We start from the raw sequence: 14,388 nt of genomic DNA on the forward strand, positions 1-14,388 counted from the left end.
CTAATGTTTTGCAACCAAAAGTAAGGGATCTAGATGTATTATTTCTGTCCAAATGTATAACATTGTTGCACATTTTTGCATACTGTGAAAAAAAGTACATGTTCTATATTGAACAACATTTCTGAACATACTCAACAATTTCAAAAATAGTAGATCGGCTGTTTTTACTTACAAAGTATAAAATAGGACTTAAGTGGTTGAACAGACATCCTGAATGGTAGCATATAAATGTGGGTTAGCTAGGCTGGTCTGCTATGAGGATGCCTCAGCCTGTTAGTTGAAAGCCTATGTCTGATTTGTGTTACTTGCAGCAGCAACATTGTTTTTGTATGAGCTGACAGCACACCCTGGTGATCAATGAAAAGGCAACAGTTTGATATAATGCACATGGGTTGCCAGTTGCCTAGCCTAGCCCTGAAGGTTATATCAGACCAAAGCATACAATCATTAGGAAATTGTCCTAATGACTGATGTCTGTGGGGGTTGAAATTGGTTTAAGTCTAAAGCTTATCAGTCTCTGCAGGTTGTGGAGTACTAAAATAATGGAGGCAGGGGAGAGGCCAGAAGCTGTTGACACAATGCGCTCAATACCCTTTCACTACAACCCCGTCCATTGTACACAAGAATTATGTGAAACACACAAAGACAGGCTATGCAGCCTAATGTTAGGACTTGTAAAACCGTTGAGGAGTGACAGACAGTGAGATGCTGACGTCAGTCCCCTTTAAAGACAATGTCACTCAAGTGAATCCTGCATTGCACAGATGCAAATGGAAAGGATGCACACCACTATGTCTCCCTTGCTGATTTGGATGTTGCTTTTGCTTAGCTGTTGTTGTGCTGAGGAGGAGATTGAAGTTCTATCCTGCCCAGAATTCCAGGAGGGCTTTGACGGATCATGCTATGAGTTTGTGAAGCTACAGCGGTCTTTCCTCAGTGCCCAGGGGTGGTGTGAGCGGGGTGGAGGACACCTCACCTTCATCCTGAATGATGAAACCCAGCAGTTCCTCCAGAAGCACCTGGAGCCGGACAGGGACTGGTGGCTGGGAATGGCACCCGCCTCTCCAAACCTGACCCTGGACTCAGCTGCTACTGACCGTAAGTAGATACAGTCTAGGCCAGGGATTCACATCAAGGCTTGTAAGACTATAGATATTTTACTGCATTGGGTATAGCATAGTGATAGTGAAATATCATTCATGTTAGAATGTGATCTTTCACAAATCTTTTGAAAATATACTTCAATATTTTCACACATTGTATGTATGAAGAGTGTAGAGACACATCTTTTTTACGTGTTTTTTGGTGTTTTTTAACAGTTGATCACACCAAAAATCAATATCCCGTATACAGGATATTTGTTGTTGTCTCTGCCACTATCTTCTTCGGCAGCTTGCATGTGCCATAGAGAGATTTGTGTTTGTTTGTTAGAAGGGAAGCACATTTGGATATCTCTCTCGAGTCGAGCCATGTCCCCTGATTTACAAGCCCTCCTTTATTTCCCTACACAAAGAACTAATCTCTGTTTTATATTCAGCTCATCACTGGTTCCCAGAATGGCTTTGTTTCTTTTTATACAATTGTCCTTGTGAAAATGTTGCCACCATCAGAAGATTAGAAAAACTGGTACTGCCAATAAACTGTTGTGATGACATATTCTTTGCAATATCACTTGGAACTGAAGGCAGGAGATATTATTAATAATTATGTAACTTTTAAAATTAGCCATTAAACTTTTCTTTTGTATCCATCATCAGGTTCTCTGTCTTGGCTAGATGGTTCAGACATCAGCTATAATAACTGGGTGAACAGCCCTGATGCACAAGCAGAATGTGGACACATCCGGAGGGAGTCAGGCTTCCAGTGGGAGGCCGTGGACAATTGTAGCCAGGAACTGTACTTTATTTGTCAGTTTGGTATGATATTTAAAATGTTTATTGTGTGTGTATCAGATAAAACTATGGTGTGTGTGTGTACTGTTCCCAAAAACTTGTTTCTTTGTTTTTCATAGAGTCTGGGAGGTCCATTGCATGTGATGGCCAAAATGCTACATTGCAGTGTGGTTCTGGTCAAGTTATAGAGATAGAGGACAGCTTCTATGGCCGTAAAACAATTCACTACTGCCAGTCCAGACTTACTGCATCCCCCCAGGAAGAATGTAGCTGGATAGATGTTGTGGATTCAGTAACAGGTATTGTGAACTAATTATTTATATGGTTAAACCTAAATGCAGAATCTCTCTGTTGTGTGTATAGTCGTTTCTATCAGCTTAATTGCTGATAGACATACTGGTGAAAAGTATGTACATATTGCATGATTGCTCCTGACTTGCGTTACAACATGGAGAATCAGAATTACCTCCACCAAGAAGGTTATTGTTCTGAATTTAGTCATCCGTAGTTGTAGTCCTAAGAGTAGTTGAAGTTCTCCTCTGTAGGTATAGCAGTGAGCTCGGAGAACAAGTTTTATAAACACAGAGAGAATATAGTACAGGTCATATTACGTGACCAATAGATCTGAGTCATAACAGATACAAAAAGGAACAGAGTATGATATGAATAAGTACACAATAAATCATGATGTTCTACGTTGTATATGCAATGTACCGTACCTCAATAGTTGCATCCCGTATCATTGGGCATACATTGTCCTGATAAAGCAGTGACCCTGGTGTCACAAGCATATCTGTATGCTTACGAACAGATACAGGTCATACATAAGGTGAAACAGATACAGGTCAAACATAAGATATATTATATATTATATTTCATGATGTATTTGCCCATATTTGTCTGTCTCTCACCAACATACAGCATCTCAAAAAGTGTGAAAAGAGGTAGTGGTTTGCTCAAGGTCTGATCTTTATCATATAAGATTCAAGGAATACACAGGTGGTCTTGAAGAAAAAGGGTTCAATATGGAAGGAGAGAAACTTCAGGAACTCCTTTTGTGATCTGTCCTTGAGGAGTATTTTGGTGTGTTCTACGTAAAAACAATTACATGGGCATGTATAACATACAATACAAACAAATGCTATCTCTTTCATTGTTCTTCCCTTCACTTTTCAGTTCAGTAAATATCTTCATCACATTTGAATAGTGATTGCATATGTATAAGACACTAGGGTACTTTAAAGTACCCTAGGGTTTCTTAAACCACATGACGTTGTCCTCTTTATGCATTAGATAAGATAAGTTTCCTTTATGGTGGTGGGAGCTCATTTGATGGATATAACTATAATGGTTCGGGAAAGCAGTTCTCAGTTCTCATAATGTTTTACAAAAAAAAAAGTTTTCTAATTGTTTGTGGGATTTGTACAATAATTTGCTGCGGTTCACATGGCTGACTCTTCAAAAGCAGTAGAAATGTGGCTTTTAAAACCTTGAATAGCTTTGATATACCATCTGTTACTCAAAATCAGTCACAGATTCTATTGTCATTGGTTGAATTTAAATAATCATGGAAGGGTTGTAGTTCAGTCGCATTGCCTGGAAATTGCAGATAAATACCATAAATAAATTGACAATAGAATGTGATCTAGTCAAAAAAACTAAAAATCTCCCAAAGACTATAAACATGCATATTCCGTAGCAAAACCTGCTCCCATACAAGTGCCTTTAAAATTGTTTGAACACTTCTACACTTAAACTTAAACACATAATGAACAATTAGTTCCAAATGAATACCAGTAGGGGGCATAGTTTCCCACTGCGAGATAGGACTATTGTTTATGTTTTGCATGTTTTTTCTTCTCCTTGCTCTCCCTCTCTCTGTCCCTCTCCCTCCCCCATTTCTTTTCCTGAAAACTACAAATGATGGAGCTTGCACAAAAAAGGAATTTCACCCACTTCTTTATACCTGTAAACATGTGATGTGAACCAAAAAAAGGGATTCGGATGCTGATTTTGACTTGCACGTACGTCCTCCAAATGTACAATATTGGAGTATAAAGATCCCACATCAGTATCTTGAAGAGTGATATCTGGATTACCATACAAAATAACTGTGCACATTCATGCTTCCAAGAGGAAGAACCCTATTGATATTGATGACCATCAGACCAAACTTTAAAATGAGCAAACTGGGGAGATTTGTCAGGCCTTGGCAGGGGTCAGCGCATATATGGAGAACACTCTTGTTTAGTCAATATTTAGGCTATACTCTAGTTCAGGGATTTTCAATGATTGTGAACCAGGGACCACCACCCTGACTAAGAATCAACCTGGGGACCACTGTGGTGTTGGATGGGGATATGGGCTAATATTAGTGCTTTGGTAACACTTGCTATGCATCCCACTGTTTCTCAACCAATAGTCCACAGACTACTACTGGTCCATGGCATAATTAGGCCTGGGAAAATGTTTAAAAATGTAAATACATAAATCAAATTATTTAATATAAATTAATAAATGTATAAAAAAATCCATCAAATGTAAGAAAATATTTGAATTAATAGGCATGGTGTGGGAGTTAAAGCTTGAAATTAAATAATGACTGTTAAGGGCTTAATTTGTTGCACGATACTACGTGCAAAAAATATATATCAAGCCCAGGCATTATTTAACAGAAATAGTGGTCTAGAGATCAATTTGTTTTTCCATGCTCGTACTTTATCCATCCTTCCATAAAACTCATGTTAACTGATATACTGATATGCATCTTATGTATGAGTGAGCAGGCACATGCGATTATATGGGCACATTTCAACTCAACTCTAAGTTTATTTATAAAGCACATAATAAATGACAGAAGCCAGAAGTACAACAAGGTAGAAAACAGAAGGGAATTCAGTTTTATATCCGTTTAATTTCCTAATAATGATGACTCAATCAGGCAATTTGGTACACTTCCCCTTCTTGAGATTCGAATTCCCTTTTCTGTGGAATTTCTTGACCTCCGACTTCCCAGTAACTGACAACATTGACGTGTTACCAGGTCATTTAGTGCACTGTTCCATGGGAAAAAAGAGAGAAAAAATCTGCATTACCTACAATACTAAATGCATGGTCAGGGACCACATGCAATACCTTCACCTTCTTATTTTAAGTGTATTATATAAATGGTCTTTTAACATTAAGAAAATTAAATGTTTAAATTAATGAAACTAATCAAATCAATATTAAAATATTAACAGCTCTCTGAGATGTCAGCGAAAGATGCATTTGGACTTGTAATTCATGTCAAACACAAAAACGATAATTGTACTGTGTCTATAGATCTAAGGATTATACTGAGAACAAATACATGTTGTGTGTTAGATGACATCCCACATTCATGTCAGTTTGTTTATATACAGTCAATGGTCTGGGGCTAATGGCACTGTTAGAGCTGGTGACATTCACAAAACAAACACTACAGTAGTAGGCCTTTCTCTTTGGCTAACATCGTATGTACACCTTTCTGTTTTCAGGCAAGGTAAACACAAAAACCTTTCATCAAGATGTTCTTGAAATACCCACTATTGTTTAATGACATAAGCTACAATTCATCATACAACAAATAGCGGAACTAGGTGATGGATTTAGAAGCCCACAACGTGTTGCAATACAACTGCTATTTTAGCTATTTTGTATATTTTTATTTTGTTTGTCCAAAACAGGGATGCCAGGGTTAATGTGATAAAATTCAAGATATACGGTAGAAAACCATGAATAAATTGATCACGCTAAAAGGTCATTGTGTGTATTCTACAGGTCACTGTCATGGGCTGCAGGCGTGCCAGGCTGTTGCAGACGGAGGGTCTTTTGGTGAACCCTGCCCTGGGCTGGGAAGTTATCTGTCAGTGGACTACCGCTGCAAAAATGGTCAGAAGACACTCCACGAACATTAGCGTCCACTAGACATAGCTTTATCATTTTTAAATACTCATATACATACATTATATGCAATTATATAATAATAATAATAATAGCAAAATAAACTCAGTACCTATTTAAAGTATATAGACAGAGATTGACTTGATATATAAGTTATGTTATGAATACAGTACAATCAGTTTAACAGTACAATACAAAATTGTAGTCATATTAAGTCAACACTCAATATACGTAGGTAGGTATGCATGACATGGCATTGATAATATCTATATATTATCGTATATTCTATACTGTATATTATCTACTCTTCTATTTGAATGTTTTTGTTGTTTTGTTGTAGCATTTAGCTTTAGCTTATCGGGCCAGTAGGTCAGCAAGTAGGTCATAAGCCTTTGTGCATGAATCAGGCTAATTAAGTAATTTCTCGATGTGTTACCTCTGACCTCTTCAGACTGTACTTCATCTCCTAGCACACACTTATCTTTGCGTCTGCTGTTGCTGACTATTCCAGATAAATGCTTGTCATTTTCTTTAGATCAGTGGTTTTCAACCATTTTCATATTCAGGTCCTTTATTTATTTGGCATTTGAGCCGTGGACCACCATTGAGATTTAGCCTCTCAGACCCAAGACTTAGAATATTTTGTTGTTGTTGGATGAGATTTTGTCCACAATTCCATGCTGTATTGATGTTGGTGCCATATGAGATGACAGGCTCTCCGTTGATCAAAATAACAATTATTTAATTAAGTAATGCAGATGTTTAACAATAATATAACTCTTGAGAGTGTGAATTGAAATGAAATGGTTTCATTTTACGCTCTCAAGAGTTAAAGATCTATAAGGGTCCATTTGGTTACCAACACTCCATAATTTAGCTGGGGACCACCTGTAACCCCCTCTAGGACCACTGGTTGAAAACCACTGCTTTAGATAGATGTTATGTGTGTTTCTTTACTTGTACACATATTGCTAATTATGTTACATAGATGCTAGATAGGATGTCTACTTCCTATCCTTTTTTATCACACTGTATTTGCAAAGCACAATAATTACATGTAGACTTACACTGTTGTTGATTGGCTAGAGTTCATGACAACTCAGACGTTGTACTTTGTAAGTAGCTCATGGATCATTTGTAACTTGTTATCAGTTGACCCAGTTGACATCTAGACCTAACATCACACAACACACTTTAGGAGCAGATCTCATGGATTGATTATCAACTTGATTGTCTCGGTCTAGAGGCCAAAAACAATTTCCATAATTCATATAGACATTTCTCTTCCTCTCAGGACTCCACTTGTTAATGAGTAAGCTGGCTGCTGTCTTTGAGAATGTCACCATCACTGTCAAGTGGCTCCTACATCCTTACAAGGGCAACCTGACCTGCACACTGAATGCAGGAGATGGACACACCATTGATCCATACAGCCCAGCAGAGTGAGCAGTGCAATGCAGAACATTTAACTAGACAGACAGCCAGATAGACAGACAGACAGACAGACAGACAGACAGACATCACAAATTATTATTAGTGATTTTGAACTTTAGTAGAGCCTTGGGTTATATGGTAAAGATAAGTCCAAATATTTGTTATCATCTTATCTGTTACTTCCGTGCTCCATATGCTATTCGGAAGAAGTGATTCCTGTCCCTCTCTTCAGATGGTGAAACAGGTCTCAAAATCAAACCGTTGCTTCATGAATGTAAACAAAGTGGGTTCTGCCAATATATAAGTGATTATAACTAGTCCTGGTACATAATTTGGGGAAGGTGAAATGGCTATGTTATATTATCACTGATGGCAGTTGTCTTGTGTAACAAAAATATAATCACCAATATCAAGGCAAGGTGGCAAGGTCCAAAATACTGGGCTAACAGCAACATAACAACAATAACAGCAATAATAAAGATAAAAAAGATAAGGTAATTAAGATAAAGACAATAAAGATAAAGGCCCCTTGAGGAATTTCTGTATTAGAAATAGGAAGGGGTTGTGTGTGTGTGTGTGTGTGTGTGTGTGTGTGTGTGTGTGTGTGTGTGTGTGTGTGTGTGTGTGTGTGTGTGTGTGTGTGTGTGTGTGTGTGTGTGTGTGTGTGTGTGTGTGTGTGTGTGTGTGTGTGTGTCTGGGAGCTGAGTGTCTTGATTAAAATAATGTGCAATAAGTAAGAACCATGTACAGATACATTTGTGTATACATTGTGCAGTATTGGTTTGAGCAATCTGTACAGGAATAATTACAGTTCAGCGTACAATTCATTTATTGTCTCCGCTAGGCCGAAAGGCATGGCAAGAGAGCATGTTTTGCACCCTGTACGTCCGTCCTTCCGTACATTCGTGTGTGTGTGTGTGTGTGTGTGTGTGTGTGTCATTCTGTCTGTGGACAGCTAATCTCCAGCACCACTGGCTTGATCGCAGTGAAACTGTGCACACACACTCCCTGGGTGCCAATTCAGAACCTCTGGCCCAAATCTTTCACATGGGTCTGTTATAGGGCCACCAAGAGGCAGATTTTTGCTAAACAATTTTTTTGACAGTACTCCTACAGATTTTGTACAAACATTATGCAAATTGGTACACAGTATCTAGTCATTAAACGAAACGGGACTTTCAGATTTTTTATATTCCATCCTAATTGGCTAAAAATGGCTTTCAAAGTTTGCAGGTATGCTCCGTTTTGAACAAAATGCCTCAAATCATTTTTTCAAATCAGCCTCATGGTGGCGCTATATATCAGGCCGATTCGTGTTTTTACCTATAACTGCACCGATCTGTGTAAAACTTTGTATATGCACTCCCTAGAGGCCAAGGAAAAACCTTTCACATCTGCCTTTTATTGCACCACCAGGAGGCCGACTTATGTAAAACAATTGTTTTGATATTACTCCTTCAGATATTATCAACATTTCACGCAAATCGGTACACATGATCTCTATAGTCATGTGATCAAGACGGATCCGTCCGATTTTTCGTATTCCATCCTGATTGGCAAATTCCTAACATTGCTGGACCACAATGACCTACCTGACCTGGCGGAGGCCGTTGCACCGAGGAGCACTTTTTCTAGTTTATTTTATGTTGTGATTCGCCTCCTTGAAGCAGCACCGACAGTAAACAAAATAAGTTTAAAACATCACATCAAGATTCTACTAAAGTTCAACACTTACGAAAGCAAATTTGTACATGCAACAACTTTCGAAATTAGTTCCAGTTAATAAAAGTTACATTTGTTTTGCTAAAACAAAAAGGTTTTGTTAAAAAAGTTAAAGCTCTATTCTAAAAGTAATCATGGCTTCAGTGTTTGTTCAGTAACTGGGGTCTTCCTGTCTCGCCAGCTCTAATAAAAAGAAAACCCATTTTCAGTTGGGTTTCTCTGTGTTACCACTTCCTTTTTTCCCTTGTTTATGCTGTATTTTCTGTTTACTAAAGAGCTGGAGAGACAGTGAGACCTGTTACTGAACAAACACTGTATAGCAAAGAATATCAAAAATAAAATCACTTATTGCACCTTTAAAAGGTTTAAAGAGGTTAGGGCCTGACAGATATACACACACACACTGTACCAGTTAGACTATATCAGAGATATTATACAATATATAATATAAATACACATTTAATGTATACATTCTCTACTCTATCAGGTTGGAGAGCAGAGTGATACACAACTACACCCGTCCAGGTGTTTTCATGGTTCAAGTGGAGTGTTCGACCAGTGACTGGCACGTTACAGCCCAGAAATCCATTACCATTCAAGAGCCTGTTGGAGAGTTTGCTGTTATAAAGTGCTACAGCAAGGACTTGAACACAGATGGCACCAAATGCAATGTGCTTTATGGAAACCTTTTCCAAATCCAGGTGCAAGTAGAGAGGGGTAAGTAAATCAAAGACATTTGAAAATGGAGAATAATGCACCTAGGTTGTAGCAGTTAATCAAACTCTAGAACACTACACGGAGGCGCAAGCACTGTTGCGACCCGGGCTGCTCCTGCTTAACAAATTTCCTTCGGGACAATAAAAGTTTACCTTACCTTACCTTACCTTAAACTAATTGATTTAATCAATTATACAAAATATCAATAATCCATCATTTTACAACATAATCAAGTTAATAATGAATCAATGTTTTGGGCATGTCATTATAGGTGAAAAGTGTAAAAGATATTCATAAATTTTAAATACAGTGAAAATTATCTCACAACGTATCGTATCACAACGTATTGTGAGCTTGTAGATCTGCTACTTTCGATTATTCGATTAATCAAAAAAGGAATCGATAGAATAATCATTATAATACAATAATAATAGTTGCAGGCCTAAATGTTCCACACCTGGGCACGTTCCTGAATGATCCCTTTTTGCTGTCATATAGGCACAAATGTGACCTATACAATCCAAAATGGAGACGCATTGCTTGCAAGTTCATCCGCACACATTGGAACCGTCCCTCAGAACATCACAGTGAAGGCAGAAGTGACGGAGCAGCTTGGGCTTGGGTGTCATGTGCTGACTCTGCGTGCATCTAATGGGTTCACAACCCCTGAGGTGTTGGCAGAGCTGCAGGTATGTCTCCTGAAGCCTGTTGAAGGTTTGCAGGCCTCAGTGATGTCAGAGGGTGATGAGTGTCCAAACACCTCAGATCTCATTATTGGCGTTTCCCTGGAACATGGAGCCCCTGTGCAGCTTGTCTTCACTATGACTGGAGACTCTGACACATTCTCTGAGACCAGAGACATGTTGAATGGTAGCTTGACAACATATACATTCTCCAGCCCAATTGAAGGTACTCAAGTCATACTGTAAGCCATGCAATAATGAGATGTATGCAATTGCAAAAGCCAAATGTTCTGCCCAATGCAAATTCTGATATAAATATATAATCTGTTCTGTTACAGGACGTTTACATGTACAAATAAAAGCAAGCAATGTCTTCAGTGCTGTGGATATGGATGTGGATCTAAAGAAGATAATGAACGCTTGTCAGAATTACTCTGACTTTCCACTAAAAGATGATTCAAACTCGGTATGTAAGGAATTATCACAAAATATTTTTGTGCACTATTGGACTGTATTTTGTTGTCATTGTAGACTATTCCAGAGATATGATGTAAATTGTATGATTGTTTTAACAGGGTTATTTTCAGGAATATAGTATGTACAACAAAAAAAAGATTGTATATGCTGACTTTTGTTTTGTTTTTGTTTTTAGACAGATAATGATTACTTGAATATTACTGTTAGTCCAGATGTTTTGGTTGACCACAGTCAGAATGTCACACTGGAGGTGACTGGAATTGAAACATTACCTAGTACTGAGGGAAACAGGTTTGAGTGGAAATGTGGTAAGTATATTATAAGTATTAAGTATTATTCTCTGACCTATGCATTTACATATAAACTCTGTAACTATATACAAAAATAACAACTTAAGATAATAATATACTAACTGTAAAATTATTATTAAGTGTGTACTACATATTTTGGATCATTGTAAAACATACAGTAAAATACATAATATTGTATAGCATACAGTTATTATATCATTTTTATTATTGTGGTCCTACTTCTCCAAATGCTTTTGTCCATACAGATGGAAATTGTACATGCAATGACAATTCAACAGACGTAATTCATGTCATTGAGAAAGACTGCCTCCCAGGGCCATTTGAATATTTTAAATACACGTTTACTGTGAGAAAAACAACATGGTTCAGGAAATGGATTGATCTTGCATCAGTGTCTCAGTGCATCACTGTTACTCCAAAGAAATTCAGAGGTGTCACCATCAGGTAAATCCTTCAATCATTTGATCAATTGCCAATTTCCTCCTTTTTTTTGGGACATTCATATGGTGATGATAATTCTTTCAAGTCAATAGAGCAGTCCATTTATTTGATCACACTGTAGGATGAAATAAATGTCCCAAAATACATTAACTTATGCCTTTTTCAAGTTTCTTATGATTGTTTAATGGCTATAATTTTTCTTTCATTCTTACAGTTGTGATAATTGTTCGCCAGTAAATATAAGCAACCACATAATGTTAAAACTGACATGTGAAACAACTTGCCCAGAAGTAGTTTGGCACATCGAGGACCCCAAACCTTGGAAGGTATCTTGACCCTCTGCTTAAATCAAACTCACAAAATATGCACATCTTATTTGACTGTCGCAAAAAGGCTAACTTCTTTATGCTCCAATTTTCCCCATAGGGTGTCCTCAAAAACTGTTACTCCAATACTCCAAGAAGGCCACTCATAGAGGAGCAGGCTGGTAACAGAGACTACACAGTATCTAGCCAACATCTTAAAGACGCAAAGGCTAGAAACTCAAATCTCAAAGTGATAGCCTATGGTGTGTTTCCGTCTTAATCCTGATTTATACATCGTCAGACAGTGTTGCTTGCCGAAAATAACAGTTTTAAACTTTAAAGGTCACTTGCTTCCGGTGAGCGTGCATAAATTAAGTTTTATATTCACTATGATCGACTTGCTTCTCTTGTGTCTAACTTTTGGAAAGGTTCATTCACATTTCCCTTTTGTTTGTATGTCTTTAGTTTAAAGAATGAACTTCAATTCAATCATTTATTTCTTTGCAGGAAAGACGGAACCAGGCTTTTCTAGATATATTATTAGGCTCAGGTCACGTAAACCAGGGGCTGCTGACTCACAAGAGGATGATGATGACCCACATGAAGCTACTAGTGATAGTTCCCCTTCATGTAGCATCTCCCCACTGTCAGGAACAGTGTTGGATGCTTTCAGTATTACCTGCAAGACCAGCTCCTTCTGCTCCATAGGCAGATGTCAGTATTGCTTTAATACAGATACAGGTGAGAAGACATAATTCATCTTCGTCTCTTTAGTTAATCGTTATCGTTGTTATTTAAAAAAAAATAGGGCTTAAGTGATTAAAAGTATGGTAAGTGATATTCTTTTGTTAAAATAATTGTTAAATAGTAGCCTGCTTCCAGACCATATACCCCGCCCACTCTCTGAGTGGACTGCCCCTCTAGTTCTGGTGTTGAAATGTGAACCTAGGATTTATTCAGTACAAAAAGTACCATCCAATGAGAGTCGGAGGTGGGGGTGGGTCTAACGACAAGCCAATCAGTGAATATCTGCTAAATTCTGCTAAAACAAGCTGTGCGATGATGTCAGATGTAGGCGGATCCGTAGATCTCTTGTGATTGGTTTAGCGAAATTCGAATCTCTCCCCCTTGTAATCGCCGACACTGGAGCCAATTTCAGACTGAAGCTCCACACAGCTTCAGGCTGATAATCAGGCTAGTTAAATAGCTCTATATTCTGATAGTACTCATTGATATAGAGTGTTTGTTACAGTAGCAGGAGTCTTGATTTCTCTCCAGCACTTCCAGTGCACAGGATACAGATGAAACTGTGAAAAAAAAGTGAAAATTGTGAAAATGGAAGTGATGACACAAAGAAATGAGCAGACAAAATTGGAACTGGAACACTATAAAATTGAAGCTGATGAATGGGTACTCTCTCCTGATTTGCTGAAAATTGGCAACCCACCTGCATTTTCCCCTGTTTATTAAAGGGGTGGAGAGACAAGGAGATCCCTGTTGCTGAACAAACACTCTGTAGCAATGAGTAGACCTATTGTCACAAATATAGTGCTTTAACCTTTTAACAAAACACTTTTTGTTTTCACTTTTAAGTCCGTCTCAAACTATGGCTGCTTGTCTTTTCAGGCAAATATCTGCGCTGCAGTAAAATGAATGAAGTAAAGTCTGTCTTCCTTCCGCTTGGAGATAAGAATGACAACTACAGTATATCTGTGGTAGTGACTGTGAAAAATGGAGACAAGACGACAAACACGACTATCATCACTCAGGTGTGTCATCTGTCATTATCCATTTAACATCAAGAAAACAGCATGTTCTCTTGATGCAGTAATAGGCCTTGAGTCAATGAGTCGAGCTGGTTATTTATCTTTCCTAAGGTACGGGAAAGCACCTCCGGCTCCTCCGTGGAAGCTCTGCAATCTGCAGTAGATGATTCTGTTGCTCAGTTGGAGCAACAGGGTCTGCTGTCTGGAGGGGCGCTGGGACAGATATTCAGCTCTGTGTCCGATATGCTGAACTTAGAATCCAGTGCAGATCAGAAGGAAGCAAGGACAAAGGTCAGCATGTGGTGGGGCTGAAAGTATACAACATGAAATGCTACTGTTGTTTTGTTTTGTTTCCCCAATGGATTAAAAGCACTTACATTACATTATTACTTAATAATGACTGATTCCGCCCTTGCAGCTACGAGAGCAGATGCTGACTAAAATGAGTCTAGTTCTGCGGGATTCTCCCAGTAATTCCACCCAGGAGGTGCAGGTGACGGCCAGAGCTGTGGCAGGACTCACCAATCGATCAGATGAGCTCAGTCCCTCTGCTCAAGTACGCTATACACAGTAAAATCACCAGTACTAATTAAAGAGTATACAAATGGAACAATATGGGGTCCATTTGGTTCCATTCCATTTGTACATACTCTGAGTTAAATTGACCACATGACAACAGATGTACAGGCTAACATTATCAGACAAAATGGTGAAAT

General features: G+C 38.3%; 1 protein-coding gene across 1 annotated transcript in view; it reads left to right on the forward strand.

Annotated features, from left to right (window-relative positions):
• Positions 1 to 791: 791 nt before the first annotated feature.
• Positions 792 to 14,388, forward strand: part of LOC311043414 (polycystin-1-like protein 2) — a gene marked incomplete at its 5' end in the record, with an annotated part of 28,755 nt that continues 15,158 nt past the window's right edge. Inside the window, 16 exons of the mRNA XM_084054650.1 lie at positions 792 to 1,098; positions 1,758 to 1,916; positions 2,012 to 2,191; positions 5,694 to 5,804; positions 7,111 to 7,258; positions 9,460 to 9,689; positions 10,188 to 10,598; positions 10,711 to 10,838; positions 11,025 to 11,217; positions 11,406 to 11,604; positions 11,816 to 11,927; positions 12,028 to 12,169; positions 12,414 to 12,647; positions 13,533 to 13,675; positions 13,784 to 13,963; positions 14,091 to 14,228. Coding sequence (XP_083910776.1) covers positions 792 to 1,098; positions 1,758 to 1,916; positions 2,012 to 2,191; positions 5,694 to 5,804; positions 7,111 to 7,258; positions 9,460 to 9,689; positions 10,188 to 10,598; positions 10,711 to 10,838; positions 11,025 to 11,217; positions 11,406 to 11,604; positions 11,816 to 11,927; positions 12,028 to 12,169; positions 12,414 to 12,647; positions 13,533 to 13,675; positions 13,784 to 13,963; positions 14,091 to 14,228 — 3,015 coding nt within the window. The remainder of the gene's footprint in view (positions 1,099 to 1,757; positions 1,917 to 2,011; positions 2,192 to 5,693; positions 5,805 to 7,110; positions 7,259 to 9,459; positions 9,690 to 10,187; positions 10,599 to 10,710; positions 10,839 to 11,024; positions 11,218 to 11,405; positions 11,605 to 11,815; positions 11,928 to 12,027; positions 12,170 to 12,413; positions 12,648 to 13,532; positions 13,676 to 13,783; positions 13,964 to 14,090; positions 14,229 to 14,388) is intronic.

The sequence above is a fragment of the Gymnoscopelus microlampas genome (assembly GCF_963454915.1).
Source record: "Gymnoscopelus microlampas genome assembly, chromosome: 1".
Classification (NCBI taxonomy): Eukaryota; Metazoa; Chordata; class Actinopteri; order Myctophiformes; family Myctophidae; genus Gymnoscopelus; species Gymnoscopelus microlampas.